The 23,264-nt window shown below is 43.1% G+C and overlaps 1 protein-coding gene across 2 annotated transcripts in view; it reads left to right on the forward strand.

The window, feature by feature from the left end:
• The window catches only part of LOC137436370 (serine/threonine-protein phosphatase 4 regulatory subunit 3), a 156,534-nt gene extending 137,914 nt beyond the window's left edge, over positions 1 to 18,620 (forward strand). The window contains exons 12-15 of one of the 2 annotated variants that reach the window (XM_068130091.2): positions 1,854 to 1,996; positions 2,198 to 2,385; positions 7,198 to 7,427; positions 16,333 to 18,620. In XM_068130091.2, coding sequence (XP_067986192.1) covers positions 1,854 to 1,996; positions 2,198 to 2,385; positions 7,198 to 7,427; positions 16,333 to 16,440 — 669 coding nt within the window. In that variant the 3' untranslated portion in view covers positions 16,441 to 18,620. The remainder of the gene's footprint in view (positions 1 to 1,853; positions 1,997 to 2,197; positions 2,386 to 7,197; positions 7,428 to 16,332) is intronic. The other variant, XM_068130098.2, reaches the window with a different exon arrangement.
• The last annotated feature ends 4,644 nt before the right edge of the window (positions 18,621 to 23,264 follow it).

The raw sequence follows: 23,264 nt of genomic DNA on the forward strand, positions 1-23,264 counted from the left end.
TCCCCTCATTCCAGAAATATGTGCTCCCTACCACAAAATTGAATGTTATTTAATAATTAAAGTGCCAATGTGAGGCCGGATGCGTAGACCGTATATCCCTCTGTCTAGGGGACCCGATTAAGCAGCACATCTTATTAGTAATCCATAATATATTGGATACTGTTCATACACAACCGAATCGTGCATGCAAGAACCCAAAAAGAATGCCTGCTCAAAAAGTGATTTAACTATCACTGGTCAGCACCTCCTTAACAATCCTCAATATTCAGATGACCGACTATCACGCTGAACGGTTTCAGATTGTTGCACGTACATGTACCGAAGCACATTTGCATATTCTTGTAGCCACATTTATACACACACAAGCTCTTGTTCTTTGTAAACAAAAAGTGTTTGTGCAAACACTCCACTTAATGTCTAACCTTGCTCTGTTATTAGGCCAAGTAATAAAAAAAAAATGTTTCTCGTCCGGGCTTTTTTGAAAAAAGGAGGAGGGAGGCCCTTACTATTTACTATTTTCTTTTTTTTTTGCTTTTTTTTTCCAAGATGGCTGCCATTAATTGAATGACCACTGTGGCTGACTTAAAGACTATAGTTTGTCCAATGTAATGTGAAACATGCCAGTGTTGATTATTACCGAAAGGCCTGCAATTTCATTTCCAAATTAGCAAATAAATATATGTTTTAACTGAAATGGCATATGAATAGAATCAATCAATGGAACATGTCATGTGTTACACCAGACAAACTATATTTGAATAATCAATCTAGGCCTACTTTATTAACTACAACAGGGCCTAGATACCTAGCTTCTCACTCAGAGACCCGCGTTGTACTCCCACCTCCCACCATTAAACCTACATCATAGGGTAGGACTATGGCCTGACTGTATTCACACTTCAGAATACACGAAACTACAACTAGTCCTCGGCCATCTAAGTATAGCGTTACAGCTACATATGGATTTTTTAATGCACCAAGTATTTAAAAACAAGTACACTAGAAAATGTATGTCTTGATATGGCTTAAATATTTACGCTATATCACGACGCCAACTTACTTTCGTTGTTTGGTATCCATCACCAATGTCATCTCCATCGTCAAATTCTCCACTGGCAAATTTAGCGAAGAGATCGTTCCACGTTCGCTTCTCATCTACAACTGATCTCGCGAACCAAGACTTCAAAACTTTTGTCGACGAACATATGCTTACACACACGAATATCGTCATATTCCCTACTCAAATTTGTACCATTAAAAGTATAAAATGCAAGATTTTTACACGTAAATTGCCCTTGCCCAGTGCACAACCGCTGCGAGAATTGACCGTCTTTAGCACAAACAAGTATATATTTTTTAAAAATAGTATTAAATAGTAAATAAAAGTAGGCGGCGACCAAAAAGGAAGCGGGCGGGGACGAGAAACATTTTTTTTTTTTTACTTGGCCTTATGCAAAATATTTGGTTTTCTCGCTACCTCGTTGCCTTGACGTGTATATTTATGTCAGCAGCAGTCCTAAGAGGCAATACACAATTCTCTGAACAAATACATTTTGTTTTTGTACATCTGGTATTCTTGTGTGTGCCCTACCGAGTTCAAGACAAAAAGCTTCGGAATTTCAGCTTCAAAAAGCGATATTACTCCTAATCATAATTGGCCATTTTATAGGTCATTCAATGTCAAATCGACCTCCTTTGATTTAGTCTCTCAGCCTTTTTTACATTAAATATCACACTATGTCATGAATTTTCAAGTTTACCTGAAATTAAATGGTTTAAAGACAATTGTGTAAATTTACATCATTGGGTTTATTGCACAAGACCTTTCATACATTTGATTTTTGTCTCATCAGGAGGATGTAAAGTCACTGATAATGCATATCGTGGAGAACTTCTACAAAGGCTTTGAAAACATTGATTACGTGACGACGTTCAAAGGCCTGAAGCTGCGCTATGAGCAGGAAAAGGATAGACAGGAAACACCAAAAGTGGACAGGTGAATAAAAAAGGAAATGTTTCTATATCTGTAGCTTTAATTGTGAACGAGTATGCATGAATGTGAAAAATGCATGATGACGGAGCAAGATGTAGTTCCTTTTGATTTTTTTTCTGTGAGAAGGTTCTCATCTGAAGAGTTGTCGTCATACATGAATTAATGGCCTATCTGGTGTGGACTGGGGTTTTTTTTTTTCCGCAGTACAACACCATTGCTACGAAACCACCGATACCGACGGGATGTGCGCTCATTAGAGGAAGAGGAGGAGATCTGGTTCGAGGATGAGGAGGAAGTGGAGGAAGAAGAGGCAGTCGTCCCTCCTTCTGAAAAGAGCAAGGCGGAGGACGATTTCATCGATAACCTTGGGAAATTTATCGATAGAAAGAAGGGTACTCCTGGTTCATTTTATTCTCAAAAATTATCTGTATTGTGTTTTTTGGTTTATTAACCAGTTGACATGGATCTATTTTAGCCCTTATGAAGTAAACTGGGCTCTCCAAAGTTTTGGGCCAAATTGAGTACAGTGCATCAAATAAATCTTTCATGGTCAGTACACTTTTAATGTTGATGGAATTTTAGTTTGAATCCCCTGATCATTCATTGTTCAATGGGAGTTGAATGGAATTCTAAATGGAACCTGAATTTTGCATCCCTATCCATCAAAAGTTATCGTGTAGAGTCACCCACTTTACATTTCAGGGGCTTGTTAACCCGTCCTTTGTGCAGAGGGACACGGGGTTTTGCAATCGTGCGTGTTTCTCAGTGTGTTGTCTGGTCAGGACGCTTTTTAACATTTCAATTTTAGTCATCAAATTTTCAACGAGAACTGCACACGATAGAGCAAATACGACCGCCAGGCTGAACAGTTTGTTTTTATATCCCACTGATAGGCCAGAACTGGATTCGGACCTGAACCAAAATATAATCTCTTGTTCTTGTCACCTAACCAACTCTTCCATCTAATTTTGTCATAAATCGTCCACAACTTTTTGAAGTACCATGCTATGTATCGTATTTGGTCCCATCTCTCAATGATGAAGAATCACTTGTTAATTTCTCTTCAGCAAAATTGCATTGATGCATCTTTGTCGCACACCTAACCTGTCTGGTCAAGTTTCATCCGAATCCATCCATAACTTTTTGAAATATCCTGTTCACAAACGCAGACATGGGTGAAAACATAACCTCCACCACCAAAGGTGGTGCCGGAGGCAAGAAGCCTTTATTATGAGAATTTGGAGAAGACTATTTCATAATTGTGTCAATATGTCAAAGGGCAAGGTCTCGGGTACTACAAATAGGCCTTATTCGCCTATCTGCAGCGCAAGACGGTCGAGTTTTGTAATTACTCCCGCCAGGGAATAATGCATTCAATCGTGTCCGTGTGTGTTCGTGTGTTCGTGTGTTTGTGAACAAGATATCTGGAAAAGTTCTGAACGGATTTGGATGAAAGTTGGTGGGATGATTGCCCTTGGGATACGGAAGAATTGATTAATTTTTGGTGAAGCTCAGGATATTATTCCGGATCCAGGAATTTTTTGAAGGATTGTTTACCATTGGAAGATGGGGCTCATTTTTTTTAAACATTATCTTCTATATATTCTATATTTAACATTGTGATATGAAAATAGTTTTCATATTTGTTATAAATGTAGTTTAAACTCGTGGTTATGCGTTAGAGCGGTGTATTTTGTTAGCAGCGTCGTCTTCAAGGTTCTTTTTTTTTTTTTTCTAATAAAGACATATTCTGTCATTTTAAAACCACCAAAGTGTGTATTCGGTTTCCCCGTTTCATAACATGGATCGTTTGATACGTATAATGCTTTAAAACTTTTTTTTTCTTTCTTTTTTTTTTACCTCAGAAGAGATATCAACATTTACCTCAGCGAATGTCAATTGCGGTGTCAGTATTTGATGAACTTATAAAGACTTAGGTGAGTTATAAGTGCGACAAGCATGTGCACGGGATTCTTCCCAGAAGAATAAGTGGTTGCATTAGCTTGTACGACTTAAAATGAGCGAGTTTTGTTTTCACGTTTGGGCCAGTTTTACATGTTGTATCCCTAAGAAATGAAACGAACGTTTTTCTTGGCTTACAATTTTATTTGAAGTCACACATGCCTCAAAATACACTCACTTATATAGAATTGAACGCTGAATCCGAAAATGTAAGTGAAATTGCCTTGTTTTTTTTTAACATTATTTTCTATATATTCTAAATATATATCTGTGCAGTGTCTGTCTTGTGTTGTCTCTGAACTACTCCCTCAAACTTTTGTGAAATCGTACTATTTCAACTTGACCCACGGCGGGAGTATGCGCTCTACTGAGTGGCGTTCTAGTTGCTTTTGTGTTTCTTTATTTACCTTTTGAGGTTTTTTTCATCAAAATTTCAATAAACTTTTATTACGAGAATAAAGAGAACACTAATTAATAAACATAACGTTGTTTTTAGCTGTTGTTTTCGTCAGGTTTAGTACGAGTACAAAGTGGAGGTTGGACGGGCTTTCTACATGAACATAGTTCCGGGGAGCTAATGGGATGGCACGTCGTCCGTCTGTCAGTCTATAAACACTTGCAACAACTTCTCTAAAACTGCTGAGGGGATAGTGACCAAACTTGGCAAAAATTATATTTGGTATAATGCAACTCAAGTTTGTTCACAGCATTAAAATTTAGGGGTCTATGGGGGGGGAGGGGGTGAGGAGGATTGCCCCCCAAAATAGGTATTTGCTTTCCTCTCAGAAACTACATACACACTTTTGATGAAACTTGAGCACAACCTTCATCACCCGTGATGTACCAAAGATTGGAGCATTAGAAAAATCAGGTTGTGAGGGGGTCTATGGGGGGGGGGGGGGGGGGTGGGTTGCTCCTCAAAATCAAAATAGGTTTTTATTTGGTTGTTTAAGGTCTTATGATTACATTAAGTATGATTCTACATGCTGTCCTGTCTCCGAGCAACCATTGAAGTTGGTTTCAAAAAACCATGATACTGTTTAAAATTCCTTTAATAGGCTTGATATACTGCTTTATTCTACCAGATGAGCACCCAGGGGTATTGCCCCATATTTTTATGACTCCACTGACAAAGTCACCGTAAGAATTATGTTTTCGGGTTGTCCATCTGTCCTTGCGTCCGTGATAGGTATTCTTTACCATGATAGCTTAAGAATGGCTGAAGGGATCCAAGTCAAATTTGGTACAAGTATGTATATTGATGCAAAGATAAACTAATTAGCTTATGTCGTCAAAGGTCAGAGGTTCCATAGGGAAAAAAAAATCTGTTACTGCGCTAACTTGTTAATGAATGAGGGAATTTTGACCAAACTTGGTATAAGTATACATTTTGATTCAAAGATGAACTGATTAGATTTCGACGTCAAAGGTCAGAGATCATATCAGGTAAAAATATGACAAGTCAGGAGACGACGATGGTTCACAAGCGAGCGGTATTCAATGACAAAGGTCAAAACCGACATTGAAAATATATAAATAGGAATGTATTATCTGTTATGAGACTAGTTAGCTACACAATACCGAAAATTTGGTTCAATTCTGACAACTTTGAATATATGACCTTTGTGACCTTGAAATGTTACTGACCTTGAAATGAGATATAAAATAATGTATAATCAGTTATGAGGTTAGTTAGCTACACTATACCGAAAATTCGGTTCGATTCCGACAACTTTGAAAATTTGACCTTTGTGACCTTCAAAGGTCGAAGATTCTGAAATTTGTTGGAAAACTTGTATTTCATGATGTATGTGATAATATAAAAACATGTACAACATTTCGCCCTATCAGGAAGCGAATAATGTAATAAAACCATCAAAAATCGCTTGTCTAAATTTCGTGACCATGTGACCTTGACCTTGGGGCGAAAATGAAAAATCGAGCTCTGTGGGGTCAGACACATGACATTGGCCTAACCAAATACTGAAACCCCTGTCGGATTCCACCAACTCCCTCGGAGAAGATGTAGCTTGAACTCGATTACCCCCTAAAGACATCTTTTTCGGGCGTCGCTCCGCCCACAATGGGCGCAATACGCCCACTATAGGCAGGATACAACTAGATTATGATATCAACCTCCCACCCAAGTTTCATCAAGATCGGATGATATCATCGGGTAGTTATGCTGCGGACAGACAGACAGACACACACCCATGACGAATATAGTGGTCACTCTGTTTGATAACTCGTGAACCAATGCTTGAGAACAGCTGAAGAGATTTATATTAAATGTAGGAACATTCACTATCCAAACAGTCCTTCCCCAAACTGTCATTGGAAAACCTGCACTTGCAAGTGGTGTGATTTTGATGGTCACCTTTGAGCTGTTAGGGTATTGTGGCTTGTTCTTCCAGTTAATCAATACTGCTTGGAGAAAAACTGTTACTGAAGATCTTCTCATGTTGTCTCTGCATGATGGTTCAAATTTGTATTCATACTTGGCAACTTCCTGGATTGCATCACCGAAGGTCGGATTTGTATCCGCTTATTCCACAGTTCTGAAAGAAATGTTTAAAATCCAACAAAAGTCATTTATCAATCATGTTCTTTCATAATGTGCTTATGTAATTTCTGGGCGGTCTATCAATTGACTCTATCGGTTGAACATTACAGAAGTATTGACTCTTTGCTCTTGCAGAGAAATGCAATACTTATCTTCTCCCTTTAGACCATGTTCCAACTTTGTCTTCAGTTCCCATCATTGCACACGTGTGTCATTGCACGATCTGGGTAACGGAAGCCTTTGGTAGCAATGTGTGTATATGATTCCAATGACCTCACCAATGTCACAAATGTCATATCAGGACAATTTTTAATTTCGCCTGGGTGACGGCACACAATGGCGTACTCTTGCAATAGACACTGTGGGATATTTTTATGTCCACGAGAAATGCTAGCAGATGTACCCCCAGCTTAACATCTAGGTGTAGCCTCTTCACCTGCCGTAAGCTGGCACAACAGTGCCAAAGCAACTCGGGATGCGATTATTTGCATTTGGCCCTTATTTGTTCGATAAATTGGTAGCCGTTGTTATTGGATTAGTGAGGCTTTTTATGGTGAACAATGAAATTTATTTTAAAAGGGAACTGGAACTCTGTGCTAAACATTGATCAACTACATATTGAACCTTCCCCTTCCTTTCTTCTCCTCCCCCCCCCACCCCCCTGTTCTCACCACCCAAGCAGCACGAGATACTGACGATACAGAAGTCCTTCCCAAGCCCAGCCTCGGAACCAAAGCAGAGGCACCAATGTTCAAACTGTCTTTAGCAGTAAACACGCTGCCCCCTTGCAGCTTGACACTGGACAAATCCATGTCACCCCTCGGCCAAGCAGTGTCATCACCTATAAGCTCCGCAGTTCCATCTGTTCCCATCAGCAGCAGCGTAGCAACACTTGCAATCACAGCAAAGGTAGGCTTTCGGCTCCATGAAGTCCGTAGTTGTCCGTGTTGATGCCATTTCCCCCCTACATTTGAAAGCTAATGGAGGAGCCTGTACATGAATATGCAGTTGAGTATCAATTCAATGGTCTGTGAGATAAATTTTGACATAACAATTGCAGGTATGTATTGTGGCACATTTAGGAAAAGGATATTTTAAGGCATCAGTGCACTTTTACATCATTAACATGCACAAAAAATGGTTGGTCATATCAACACAATATTGGAATTTTAGTCTATTTTTGCACCATTGGAACCTTCTCCTCCCTTCTCCCAATGGAAGTTGCCCAAGGCAGTGTTTTGGGCCCAATATTGTGCCTCATTTATATTAATAATCCCTTAAATGCTCTGTAAAACCCTCTTCATTTTTACTCGTGACTCTACATTGTGTCATATAGTATTCAATCCCACTGCTAGGTAGAATGCAGCTTTGCCACCCTCTGCTAATCTCTGAAATTACTAGTCATCTGATAAATGGAAGATTTCCTGCATTTAGGCTTGGGCGAAAGAATAGATTACCTCCATCAGAACCGGGGATCAAACTTTAAATTCTACAGACCTGATTACCCACCTGTAACGGTTCCAAGTCTCCGGGCCGATTCCTACTATACCTTGTCTCACTTCATCCATCAATAATCCGTTTGTTAGTTCAGAAAATTGCATTGAAGCGAACCGTGTTCACGTGTGTCGGACTTCTCCTTCAGGGATCCGACGGACAGCATTAGCCTATTATATCTGTATGGAGTATTGTGAAGTTCCAAAACCATCAAATTTCTTAACAGCAAATATATTGCGGCATATTTATTAACACCTGTTCTAAAAAAAAAAAGTCGGGAGCGACCGAGGAGCAGTCTGTTGCCTTATACACACTGCCGGGTAAACCGGGTTTCATTTGTTTTATCTCATTGAAAAAAATAAATGACAATTTTCGCGGAGATTTGGATTAATTTGAAGCAACTTTTACTTCCTTTTCTCTCCCAAAAGCATTTCTGTGTTTCACGGAGGGGCAGAGACCGACGACGATTTTAGCTTTTTCTCTGTGGCAAAAATAGATTCAGACAAAATTAGTTGAGCAGTTTGGATGTGAGACAAGGATTAATTGATTAGATTTTGATGAAGAATCAGTCAATTCCTTTTGGAATTGAGACAGTTCAGAATAAATTCTCAAATTTTAGGAATCGGCCAACCCTACCTTCTATCCCAGAAAATTTCCCTGTCTCACCCTTCACTCTGGAAGGACTGTCAAAATAACCCACCTGTCTATTTCCTTGGTCAGCCGCTGGAAGAAGTCTTGTCTTTTGTCACTGGAAGAATATTTGACCTTTGAAGCCACACCATCAGCCATGACCTCTTCTCAGCCAACCACATATCAAAGCAGGCCTCCAAAGCCAGCCACAGACTGGGAATCCTCCGTCGATCCAAGTCTTTCCTCGGAAAATCAGAAGTAGTTGTCTGTAGCTCAATGTAGTAATGCTCTCCCCTATGGGCTGGCATAAAATGTCTCTTGGATCCTATAGAATGAATGTGAGGATGAAGCACGTTCCCCAGCAACTCCAGGATGCACATGTTATTCCGGTAACCGAGCTGTGGTTGAAGTTCCAAATCCAGGCTGACTGCACACCTCACCTCCCTTGTTCCTCGTTTCCTCCGTTTATGGAACTGCCTTCCATTGACTGTTCTTTACCACTTTTCATTCCAGAGCTTCAAGCAGGCGGTGCAATGCCACCTCGTCATCCCAAATCCTGACCCATGGTCTTTATTACCTCCATTAATCCTTCCTAACCCAACCCTCTTACTTGCTGATTTCAGTAGATTTTTTTTCCCCTCCTCCCTTCCTTTCCTGTTCATTTAGTCATGTGTTAGTTGTACTAAATTGTTTCCCTATTACCCCACTGTCAATTTCACTTGCTCTTCCATGAGCCTCGCTATTGCAGGAAAAACAAAGAAATGCGCAACGATAAATAAAGTCCTAAATGGAGCGCTCCCTCACCAGACTTAGAAACACAGACGAAGGGAAAGATAACCTGGAAAAATATGTCATGCAGATGCAGGCAGCAATAAGGTTAATTTATTTTTCTGACAGTAAATAAGACATTCTCAAATATGCAGTGCCTATAGAAAGTCTACACCACCTTTAAGTTTTTTCACCTTTTGTTGCCTCATAGCCTGGAATGAAAATGCATTAAATCAGACTTTTTCCACCTTTTTTTACACATCGTAATGCACAACTTCCAGGTGAAAAACAAATTCTACAAATTTCAGAAAATTAATTTAAAATACAAAACTAGAATACCTTGGTTGGATAATTGTTAGGTAACACGACTTCTAAAGAAACAAGAAAGAGCAATCAGAGATTGCAGATCCTTGCCAGGATGTTTTTTTGTTTTTTTTAGGGGAGCCTTTTTTAAGGCTTTTGTGTTAAAACAAATATGGCGGCCAAACCACGTGACCGATGACATCATTATTTTAAAAAATTCTCCACCAATGTATCCCTAGATGATGCTCAACAAATTTCATCTTGATCGGATAGTTTTGTACTTGTTGAATTATGACGTCATAATGGAGGCACCTATGACATCGTCATTAAAATATGTTCTTCCCCATGGAGGGTTCTTTACAATGAGCCATGTCTCAATATTTTCTATGCAGCACTGTCGGAGATATGGAGGTGCAAAGTTTTTCGGTTTTTCCAAGATGGTGCCCATACCTATGATGTTATAAGATACAGGAGGAGGTGCACCTATGGTGAAAATTTCCTGTCAATCAGACCAACGGTTGCAGAGAAAATCATATTTATTCTGTACAGACAAATGGACTCAAATGCAATACCCTCTCCTCTGGCGAGGGGAATTAGCTCAGGCTCAGGTGTAACCAATCGCCTTCAAAGTCCCATATCAAGTTACTTGGCCTCCACCTGTGTTAAATTGCAGTGATTTTGCTTATTTCTGAGCAAAATCAGCTGTTCCTGTAGGTTTCCTCTGCTGGGTAGTGCATTACACAGTAAAGACTCAACCATGAGCACCAACAACAACAACAACAACAACATGCATTTTAAAGGCCATTTTCCCTGCTAGAGCGGGGGTTAGCCTTGCGGTCCCCATGACAATCTTCTCCATTTTGCCCTATTTTCTGCATCTCTCCTTGTTAACCCCCTTGCCTGCATTTCTTCTTCCACCATCTTTAGCCAAGTCTTTCTCGGTCTTCCCCGTCTTCTACTTCCTTCTACATTCATTTCCATCACTCTTCTCAACCAGTCACTTTCATCCTTCCTCAACACATGACCAAACCATCTCAACCTGTTCCTCTTCACAGCATCAATCACAGGCTCTAAATTCCCATTATCTTTCGCAATTCATCATTTGTCTTCCTCTCTCTCAACGATACTCCGCACATCCGTCGAACCATTCGCATTTACACCATTTCCAACCTTCGTTGCTGCTCTACGTTCATTACCCATGTCTCGCTCCCATAAATCATAACACTTCTCACACATGCAGCATACACCTTTCCCTTCAGCTTCAACGACACTCCCCTCATCATCAGCACGCCACTCAATTCCCGAAACTTCTTCCATGCACATCTCACTCGAGCAACCGTTGCCGAGTCTGATCCACCTTCTCCATTCAGCATGTCTCCTAGGTAGCAAAATGTTTTCACACCTTCCAGCTTCACGCCGTCTCCAAGATCCAACTCAACATTTCCTCCATCTGCAGCTCCCTCTGTGCACACCTTACATTTGAATGTAGCTGCCACACTGGTTAATGACCCTCTCAGACCACTACATTTTTGATGAACCCACTCAGCGCACATTGTACACTGAATGGAGTTCACTCCGACACCCTTCCTACACACAGCACAGGACCACTTCCCAGTTCTTTCCACCTCACCACATGCTTTACCACTTGCCATCACCTTCGTCTTTCCGATATTCACCTTCAGACCTTTTGTCTCCATACATTCCTTCCACGTGTTCATCTTTTCCTTCAGTCCATCCATACTTTCCGCAATCAACACCAGATCATCTGCATACAACAACTCCCACGGTAAACCCTCCTTTACGTTCTGAGCCAGCACCTCCATCACAGCTACAAATAGTAGTGGACTTAGTACCGACCCCTGATGCACTCCCACCTTCACCTCAAACTCACCACTGTTCCCGTCCTTCGTCCTTACAGCTGTGCGCGCTCTTTTGTACATTGCCATCACTACTCTGATCAACCATTCCTCCACTCCTAACTTCCTCAATGCCCATGTCAATACTTTGCGTGGAACCCGATCGAATGCTTTCTCCAGATCAACAAACCCAAGAAACAACTTCTTCCTCTTCTCCATGTACTTCTCCTGCAACTGCCTCACAATGAAAAGCGCGTCTGTCATTCCTCTTCCTGGCATGAATCCAAACTGCATTTCGTCGATCTTCACTTTCTTCCTTATCCTCCTCTCCAACACCCTTTCCAATACCTTCATTCCATGCTCCAATAACTTTATCGCTCGGTATGAGCCACACTCCAGAGGGTCACCTTTCCCCTTGTATAGAGGGACGAGGGTACTCAGTTCCCAAACCACTGGAATGCGGCCTTCTTTCACCACCAGATTACAGATCTCTGTCATTCTCTTCACACCCCAACTTCCTGCTGCCTTCAACATATCTCCCACAACTCCCGTCGGCCCTCCCGCTTTTCTACCCTTCATTGCTTTTATCGCTTCCTCAACTTCCTTCTCAGTTAGCTTCTCTACCGGTCCTAAAACTGGGTTACTCTCTATGTTGCCATCCCATTCATTCTCTGTATTCAACAGCATTTCCATATATCTTTTCCATCTTCCTTTAATTCCATCTGGGTCGACAACGATTTGTCCCACTTCATCCTTCAAGCAACTCACCCCCATCACATCACACCTCTCTTTCGCTATCTGCTTTGCAATCCTGAATACTGCTTTCTGACCCTCTTCCGAATCCAAGCGTTCTCCGAACATTTTCCTACATGCCTCCTGCGCCTTTGCTACCTCTTTCTTTGCAGCCTTCCTGGCTGCCTTATAACTTTCATGCTCTGCTGTTTCTGCTCCCGTACCCTTCGCCTTCTGCCACTCCTTGAACTTCTTCCTCTTCTCGTCAATCCTCTTTCCAACTTCATCATCCCACCACCATGTTTCCGAGTGCCTCGGTGGTCCTTTTGTCCATCCACATACCTCACCAACGGCTCCCAACAGACTAGCTTTCATTGACATCCAACCACTTTGAAGCTCAACCACATCATCCTCGACCCTAGTCAGCCTCTCTTTTAATGCCTCCCTTACTGTCACCTCTTTCAACCTCCACACCTTCATTCTTGGTTGGTACTTCACCCGCCGAGCTCTCCTCGCACCTTTCACCCTTACGTAGCAGACAACCAAGTGGTGCTGTGAAACAGCCTCCTCCCCCGGGATCACCTTTGTGTCCCAGAGGTGCCCCCTATCTCACCTACGCACCATCAGGTAGTCAACGGTTGTCGTCGACCCACCTGACGTGTATGTAACAAGCTTATTATCCTCTTTCTGCAACTGAGTATTACAAATCAACAAATCAGCTCCATCAGCAAACTCCAAAATCCTTTCACCTTCCCTATTTCTCACACCATATCCGTAACCCCCATGAACTCCCTCAAAACCGTCCTTACTCCTTCCCACATGTCCATTTAGGTCTCCTCCTACCACAACAACTTCCTCATATTTCACGTTTTCCATCAGCTTCTCTATCGCACACCAGAACTTGTCCTTCTCTTCATCGCTTCGACCAACCTGCGGAGCATATCCCGAGATGACGTTCACCAAGAGCTTTCCAATCATCATTTTCACCATCATCAACCTATCACTCACTCTAGTCACACTCACCACACTGTCTACAAACTCCTCAGAAAACAGGACACCAACACCATTCACGCCCTCCAGGCACCCTTGCCACACAAACTTGTATTTCTGTCCCTGCCTACCCTTCACCATTCTCACACCACTTCCCTTCCATCTCGTCTCTTGCACACAACATATGTCCACTCTTCTTCTGACCAATACTTCCACCACTTCTCCTGATCTCCCTGTCATTGTCCCTACATTCCATGTCCCAAACCTCAGAAACCGATCTCCACTTCGGGCTGTACCCTGCCCACATGTCGTTGTAATTGTCATGGTTCTCTTTTTGAGGCAATGTTTTTATGGCCGGATGCCCTTCCTGACGCCAACCCTCTTAGTCGCCTCTTACGACACGCAGGGATACGGTGTACCTATTCTTATCCAGGGTACACACTGGGAAACGTTTAAAACATGGAAAACCATGAGCACCAAGGAGCTTTCAAAAGATCTCCAGGATAAAGTTGTGGAAAGGCACAGATCAGGGGATGGATATGGACATAAAATATTTCAAAGGCCTTGAATATCCCTTGGAGCACAGTCAGGACAATCATTAACAAGTGGAAGGCATATGGTACCACCAAGACCCTGCTTAGATCATGCCACCCTTCCAAACTGGATGACCAAGCAAGGGACAGGCTGATCAGAGAGGCCACGAAGAGGAAAATGGCAACTTTGAAAGAGCTAAAGGCCTATATGGCAAAGACTGGTCACTGTGTGCATGTGACAACAATATCCCAATTACTCCACATGTCTGGCTTGTACGGTAGGGTGGCAAGAAGGAAGGCATTACTTATAAAAGTCCACCTTGAGTCCCGTTTGAGGTATGCAAAAAAACACTAGAGATTCTGAAGCCATGTTGCAAAAAGTTTTTTGGTCTGACAGAACCAAGATGGAACCTTTTGGCCTAAATGCAAAACATTACGTTTGGCGCAAACCAAACACAGCATATTACCCAAAGAACACCATCCCTACTGTAAAGCAGAGTTGTGGAAGCATCATGTTATGGGGATGTTTCTCATCAGCAAAGGACTGTGGCACTTTTCAAGATAGAAAGGAAAATAGATGGAGCAAAATACAGAAAATTCCTGGAGGAAAACGTGCTGCCCTCTGCAAGAAAGCTGAATTGGGACGGAAGTTCACATTTAAGCATGACGACCCAAAGCACACAGCCAAAGCTCCACTGGAGTGGCTAAGGAACAAAAAGATAAATGGCCCTTGAGTACGGTAGTTGACAGGCCTCATCAGAGCCCAGACCTAAATCCAATCGAAAATCTGTGGCATGACTTGAAGATTGCTGTCCATCAACGCTCCGCATGCAACGTGACCGAGCTTGAACAGTTTTGTACAGAAGAAATTGTGTTGTATGCTTGGTCTAGGTTCGTATAAGAACTAACACATGCAACGTATAATAAAGGGAATGGGAGAAAAGGGGGGAATAGAGAGGGAAGTGCAACAAAAGTGGGGAACAGGGACATCTGTGGAAGAGAGAGGGCTGGGGCGGGATTCACGGGAATAACAAGATGGACTTTCAGGAAAGAAAACAGGGAATTTGAAGGAGATGGGTTTGGGGTGGATTAATGGGGGTAGAAAAGATCAAGGTTTTGGATGGGGGAAGATAAGAGATGGTGGTGAACAGCTGTTTTAAAGACCTGGAGGGAGGAGTGCGATTGAAGAGAGTGAGGGAGTTTGTTCCAGAGGCAGGAGAAAAGAGGAATGAAGGAGTGAAGGTGAGCAAAGAGTCTTGATTTTGGCAGTTTAACCATAAGAGGGTTGCTGGCAGATCTTGTGCGACCTGTAGGAATATTTTGGGGACAGAGCCCAGAGAGAGCTGGGGGAGCAAGGCCGGAGAGGAGTCGGTAGAAGACAGAAAGACCACCAACCTGCCTGCGGTGAGTGAGTGAAAGGCCCTCGGAGTTAGCTTCATCGCGGGAGATTCCAATGATTCTGAAAGCTTTGGTTTCAACAGCGTGAAGGCGAGCTAGGTGTGAAGCAGGAGCACCAGCCCAGAGGGGGGAGCAGTACTCCATTGAGCTGCGGATGAAAGCCTTGTATGTGGTGAGGACCTCAGGTGTGCCAAGGAAGGACCTCACACAATGGAGGATGCCCAGTCGGCGACTGGCTTTGGAGGCCAGATTTGAAATGTAGTTTTCCCAGGAAAGATCATGGCAGATAGTTAATAATAGAATTACTTCATTTAATGATAGAACACACATTTTTCAGTCTTCAATTGTACACCAGAGGCCTATGAAGCCAAAGAGCTACATGGAGAGAAAAATGGTGGCGATTTCTGGCCCACTGGCATCGCCTGGCTAATGGGCGGTGTTTGTGACTCGGGAGGGGGGCGGGGGGGAGGAGGCGTGAGGGAGTGGCCCGAAGAATGCGTGGCGCTTATGATCCAAAGACATAAACTCAGATTTATATATAAGATTAGTCCTTATCACACACCCAATCTGTCCACCAAAGTTCGTCCTAATGTGTCCATATCTTTTCAAGTTATCCTGCTAGCAGACAGACAGAGGTGAAAACATAATCTCCGTCTACCTTTGGTGGTGGAGGTAATAAAATAATTGTTGCAGTTTTTTTTTTTTTTTTTTTTAATTGCCAAGCTTCTTGAGAGAGGGTGGTGCAGTGAGCCGAAGGACATGCTACCAATCCATACATCCCACCAATCCATTCTGACTTACCATTTATGACATCATTTATTCTAATGTTGTTTTTGCCTTTGCGAATTGAATGAAAGGCTTGATTGACCTCTCAGCATTTATGTTTTATCCACATTTCCTGAGCCTCAAGAGCATCATGTTTTTTATGCAGGTTAGTGTTTGTTAGTTGCTTTGTGGTCTCGATGCACATTGTGTACAAAGCTACAGAAAACCTGTCTATCACATTATGTTTTGGGAAGATTGCTGTTGTGACACTGGCGTAACATCGCCATGATAATAATGTACTAATCAAATGGTTCGGCTGTCTTTGTTTCCACCATCCCATCCTAGAGAGGTTCTGTTGGTCTTGTTGACTATCCCGATGATGAAGATGACGAGGATGAAGAGACAGAATCTCCTGAAGCTGCTCCAGCCAAACGAACACGACTTGAGTCATAACCACTGGCTCTCAGTTCCATAGTTGGCTGCACCTCTGTTAGCTCAATGACCTATCCAAGTGACTGGCAAGATGTATGGATGGGCTTGGAAGGAATACCGTTTCTCATCCGGACAGAATATCTGAAAGGCTTGCACAAACCCATCAACCTCTCCCCCATTTCCCCCACCAATCCATCTGTCCGCCTGCATCTCCTCAGGAGATGCCTGGAGCTATCGAGGTGTACAAGTGAAAGCAGAAGATGCACTTTCAAAATGGGTTGTGGCTTTGTTGCCATCAGACCACTGAAGGTCAATATTTGTTGAAATCCTTCAGCACATTGTGACATCCACTCTATTCACTACGCTCTTCATTCACCGATGGTTGTCTTAGGAGAGCGAGTCCCCATCCACTTGCTGCAGTTTGCCTTCCAGCAGGCCATAGAAGCCCAACTTCCACTTTCATTATGTTATTTTGTTTTATATAACATGACGGTGTTTTATATTAAACTTTTGTTTTTTTGAGTTTCATTCTGTTCAACACTTTTCAAGCACATCCTAGTTAGACTGGTACATCACGTTTTATTCCCTCTACCCCCATCCCCACTCGACCCTTTCCCATCGTAATCGACCACCCTTCCTGCCTGTGGTGGTTTCCTTTCATTGGCTGCTGCTGAGAGAGCGGACACAAGGTCAGCTCATCATTTTCCATTGTTTCCGGAGTCTAAGGTTAAACGGGTCCTTGGAAGAGCAGCCGTGGTGTGCACAGAGTGAAGCATGTTGGAACATCACGTCAACGCCATGTTATCAGCCTCAAACAGCACTTGTGGTTCTGGCGATGGTGGTGTTGGTAAACCACTGCTTAGGTCCTCGTTTTTTCTTTTTGAACGGGGAATTGTAAGGGGGAACTTGCAGAGACCTTCTCTAGGGGGCCCTCTGGTACCAAACAGAAGTGGAACATAAAATAATCTTCGTGGTCTTGCCAGGGAAGGATTGTCGTCCGATGGGCCAACAGGTGTTTGAAGTCGAACCTGGACTGAACATTGAAGGACTTTACTGAATGTTTGCTTATCCCGCATTCTTTACCCTCCTTTCTCCGCAAAGAGGCTTCGTATTTTTGTAAACCGATGATACTTATTTCGTCTCCGTGACATTGTTCACAACCGTCCTTCCACGGGACCAGAAATCTTAATTTTCTCCAGCAACCTGTTTATTGTTTATTACATTTAAAGTGTATTGTGCTTTTTCATTTAAAGAGTGAATGAGTGAGTGAGTGGGAGTGTGTGTATTTGTTTGTGTGTTTGTTTGTGTGTGTGTATGTTTGTTTGCGTGTGTGTGTGTGTGTGTGTGGTTTTTTTGGTTGTGTGTGTGTGTGTGGTTTTTTTGGTTGTGTGTGTGTGTGTGCCTGCATGCACATGTGCGCGTTTCTGTCTCTGTTTCATTGCGTGTTTAAACTTGACTTATGCTGACTGCTGAGGGTAAAAGGGGCTCAGGATGGGGCGGAGGAGTGGGGGGAGGGGTAGGGGAAGAATTTGGAAGGGTTGGTGTTCAAGGGCACCCGTCTACCTGCCGGTGTTTGTAAATTACTGAAAGGAATGCGGTTCATGTCAACTGCTGGTTCTATCACTGTGCTTCGTGTCAGGAAGAACGCATAGAGGTGCCCACGGACTGGCAAGGGTCAAAGCCTAAGATCCTCAGCTATTGGATGGTTCATTTCATTCTTTTCGTTCCAAGTGGCTCTTGTTGAATTTTGTATTGATAAGAATGTATAGATGTGCCGTTTTGTTTTTGTTTAGATTTATCTGCCATGTGCTCTGGCATCATTGGCTAAACGCTTGCCACTGGTGCTGCTTGCTTGTTTTGTTTGACGTGGGTTAATCAGATGCTTCGTATGGGCTGGTGTGTTTGTAGGTGCCATTTTCTTTTTTTGTGCTGTTTACAATTTTCTAAATTGCGTCTGATTGACATTTGGCTGAGACGAGTGTATTTTTCCGTGGGTAGTTTTATGAGCCGATTCGTTTCAATGGTTAACAAAACCTTTTGATCAAGCAATTTTTATCTTGTTCGTTGTTTTATTATATAACAGGAGAAACAATAATGGTTAATTTTGGATGTTTCGTCCAAAATGTCCATTTTGCTCAGGTTATTTTGCCGAATATGTTAAATCCTGGGACATTGATAATAAAACAACCAAATCCTTTTGATCTTCACTTGTTTGTGCTTTTATCTCATCTCTGTGGGAAGTTTAAAAAGTAATGGACAAACTATGTCTTGTACGCTTCGCTTATGGGAATTGGAGGATTTGCATCGACTAGTACTACAACTAGTACTTGAAGAGCCCCAATTGTTCCCACCATGTGGGCTCAGCAAGGTGAATTTTTTTGGCCCAAGTCTTTCACAAACTGGTCACCTTGCCTTCCCAGCACTCAGGGTAGGAATTTGAAATTTGTTTGGGATGTCAGGGATAATTCTCCTCTTCGTGAAAGATGCCAAGGGATCTTTAATGTATACCAATGACTTGTGCTGGTAGACGAGTCCTCTGCGTTAACATCCCAATCATACATTGATACCTCTCTTTCAGCATGACACCAGGATGAGTTTATAGCAAGACCGACATTCAAGGAGAGTGTGCGTACCTCCAGGCTATCAATCTATCATGCCAGATTTTACTGTAAGAGCTAACAACCTACGAGTGAAATGGACAACATAATAACTGCAACATTTCAGGACCGTCATGAAGACTTTTTGAATCAGAATTTGACTGCTGAAGCCAGTCTTTGAAGACCATTGATTGTTTATGACAATTAAAGTGAAGTGTATTTAAAAGTGACACTGCGGAGATGTGATGTTTTATTTAAGGTATTTATTTCTCTAAGCCAGACTCAACATGTTCCGACATGCAAGTTGCTAAACAGGAATTGTCACTGTCCTTGTCGCAAGTCTTGCAAGTTTTTTTTCTTCCCAAAACAAAATGCTTTATCTAAGAGATCTGCTTTAAAAAAAAAAACTAAAATAAAAAGTCTTGCAGATTGGTGATAAGGTATAACTATAAATGTTGATCTGTCTGTCTGTTACATATACGCACCTACACCTCTGGACGGAATTGGACCAAATTTGTCACAGAGGTAAAAGGTTTTAGCGGGGTTAGGGTCTCCTTCGCCCAGCGGGAAATATGGGGTATACTTCCTCGCTGTTGTAGTTGGTTTGAATAGCGCCACCTTTGGTTTATCCTCTCAAGATATTGTGCGAGAATGGATATCACTGGCCATTTCTATAGTTTGCAAGTTGCTCTGTAGCCTGGTTTTGGCTTAATAGTTAAGATGGCTGGCTTAAGATCTTTGGGTCCTCAGTATTAGCCCCTGTCCTGCCATTAACATAACATCACATGGGTTGACTCAGCCTATCATCCTTCCGAGGTTGGTGACATGTGTACCAGTTTATTTGGAAGAATGAGCCATTCGAGTATCCTGAATTGGAGTGGTCACCCATCTGAGATTGTGCATTCCAGCCAAGGAAGAGTTGCTTTGGCCAGCCCGATGTGTCTGATGACGTGGAAGGAGTGGTTTCTTCTTTTTCAAGTTTTTCTATGGCCAATGTTTTCTTTATTTTGTGGACACCCCTTAATTCCAAGTAAAATTTAAAGACAACAACAACAACATGCATTTTAAGGCCATTTTCCCTGCTAGAGCGGGGGTTAGCCTTGCGGTACCCATGACAATCTTCTCCATTTTGCCCTATTTTCTGCATCTCCCCTTGTTAACCGCCTCGCCCGCATTTCTTCTTCCACCATCTTTAGCCAAGTCTTTCTCGGTGTTCCCCGCCCTCTACTTCCTTCTACATTCATTTCCATCACTCTTCTCAACCAGTCACTTTCATCCTTCCTCAACACATGACCAAACCATCTCAACCTGTTCCTCTTCGCAGCATCAATCACAGGCTCTATTCCCATCATCTTTCGCAATTCATCATTTGTCTTCCTCTCTCTCAACGATACTCCGCACATCCACCGAACCATTTGCATTTCCACCCTTTCCAGCCTTCGTTGCTGCTCTACGTTTATTACCCATGTCTCGCTCCCATAAATCATAACACTTCTCACACATGCAGCATACACCTTTCCCTTCAGCTTCAACGACACTCCCCTCCTCATCAGCATGCCACTCAGCTCCCGAAACCTCTTCCATGCACATCTCACTCCAGCAACCATTGCCGAGTCTGATCCACCTTCTCCATTCAGCATGTCTCCGAGGTAGCAAAATGTTTTCACACCTTCCAGCTTCACGCCGTCTCCAAGATCCAACTCAACATTTCCTCCATCTGCAGCTCCCTCTGTGCACACCTTACATTTGAATGTAGCTGCCACACTGGTTAATGACCCTCTCAGACCACTACATTTTTGATGAACCCACTCAGCGCACATTGTACATTGAATGGAGTTCACTCCGACACCCTTCCTGCACACAGCACAGGGCCACTTCCCAGTTCTTTCCACCTCACCACATGCTTTACCACTTGCCATCACCTTCGTCTTTCCGATATTCACCTTCAGACCTTTTGTCTCAATACATTCCTTCCACTTTTTCATCTTTTCCTTCAGTCTATCCATACTTTCCGCAATCAACACCAGATCATCTGCATACAACAACTCCCACGGTAAACCCTCCTTTACGTTCTGAGCCAGCACCTCCATCATAGCTACAAATAGTAGTGGACTTAGGACCGACCCCTGATGCACTCCCACCACCTCAAACTCACCACTGTTCCCGTCCTTCGTCCTTACAGCTGTGCGCGCTCTTTTGTCCATTGCCATCACTGCTCTGATCAACCATTCCTCCACTCCTAAATTCCTCAATGCCCATGTCAATACTTTGCGTGGACCCCTATCGAATGCTTTCTCCAGATCAACAAACCCAAGAAACAACTTCTTCCTCTTCTCCATGTACTTCTCCTGCAACTGCCTCACAATGAAAAGTGCGTCGGTCGTTCCTCTTCCTGGCATAAATCCAAACTGCATTTCGTCGATCTTCACTTTCTTCCTTATCCTCCTCTCCAACACCCTTTCCAATACCTTCATTTCATGCTCCAATAACTTTATCGCTCGGTACGAGCCACACTCCAGAGGTTCATCTTTCCCCTTGTATAGAGGGACGAGGGTACTCAGTTCCCAAGCCACTGGAATGCGGCCTTCTTTCACCACCAGATTACCGATCTCTGTCATTCTCTTCACACCCCAACTTCCTGCTGCCTTCAACATATCTCCCACAACTCCCTTCGGCCCTCCCCCTTTTCTACTCTTCATTTCTTTTATCGCTTCCTCAACTTCCTTCTCAGACATCTTCTCTGCCGGTCCGAAAACTAGGTTACTCTCGATGTTGCCATCCCATTCATTCTCTGAATTCAACAGCATTTCCATATATCTTTTCCATCTTCCTTTAATTCCATCTGGGTCCACAACGATTTGTCCCACTTCATCCTTCAAGTAACTCACCCCCATCACATCACACCTCTCTTTCGCTATCTGCTTTGCAATCCTGAATACGGCTCTCTGACCCTCTTCCGAATCCAAGCGTTCTCCGAACATTTTCCTACATGCCTCCTGCGCCTTTGCTACCTCTTTCTTTGCAGCCTTCTTGGCTGCCTTATAATTTTCATGCTCTGCTGTTTCTGCTCCCGTACCCTTCGCCTTCTGCCACTCCTTGAACTTCTTCCTCTTCTCGGCAATCCTCTTTCCAACTTCATCATCCCACCACCATGTTTCCGGGTGCCTCGGTGGTCCTTTTGTCCATCCACATACCTCACCAACGGCTCCCAACAGACTAGCTTTCATTGACATCCAACCACTTTCAAGCTCAACCACATCATCCTCGACCATACTCAGCCTCTCTTTTAATGCCTCCCTTACTGTCACCTCTTTAAACCTCCACACCTTCATTCTCGGTTGGTACTTTACCCGCCGAGCTCCCCTCGCACCTTTCACCTTTATGTCGCAGACAACCAAGTGGTGCTGGGAAACGGCCTCCTCCCCCGGGATCACATTTGTGTCCCGGAGGTGCCCCCTATCTCGCCTACGCACCATCAGGTAGTCAACGGTTTTCGTCGACCCACCTGACGTGTATGTAACAAGCTTATTATCCTCTTTCTGGAACTGAGTATTACAAATCAGCTCCATCAGCAAACTCCAAAATCCTTTCACCTTCTCCATTTCTCACACCATATCCGTAACCCCCATGAACTCCCTCAAAACCATCCATACTCCTTCCCACATGTCCATTTAGGTCTCCTCCTACCACAACAACTTCCTCATCTTTCATGTTTTCCATCAGCTTCTCTATCGCACACCAGAACATGTCCTTCTCTTCATCGCTCCAACCAACCTGCGGAGCATATCCTGAGATGACATTCACCAAGAGCTTTCCAATCATCATTTTCACCATCACCAACCTATCACTCACTCTAGTCACACTCACCACACTGTCTGGAAACTCCTCAGAAAACAGGACACCAACACCATTCATGCCCTCCAGGCACCCTTGCCACACAAACTTGTATTTCTGTCCCTGCCTACCCTTCACCATTCTCACACCACTTCCCTTCCATCTCATCTCTTGCACACAACATATGTCCACTCTTCTTCTGACCAATACTTCCACCACTTCTCCTGATCTCCCTGTCATTGTCCCTACATTCCACGTCCCAAACCTCAGAAACCGATCTCCACTTTGGGCTGTTCCCTGCCCATATGTAGTTGTAATTGTCATGGTTCTCTTTTTGAGGCAATGTTTTTATGGCCGGATGCCCTTCCTGACGCCGCCCCTCTTAGTCATCTCTTACGACACGCAGGGATACGG

Source organism: Myxine glutinosa, chromosome 1, assembly GCF_964187855.1.
Source record: "Myxine glutinosa chromosome 1, kmMyxGlut1.1, whole genome shotgun sequence".
In the NCBI taxonomy this organism is placed as follows: Eukaryota; Metazoa; Chordata; class Myxini; order Myxiniformes; family Myxinidae; genus Myxine; species Myxine glutinosa.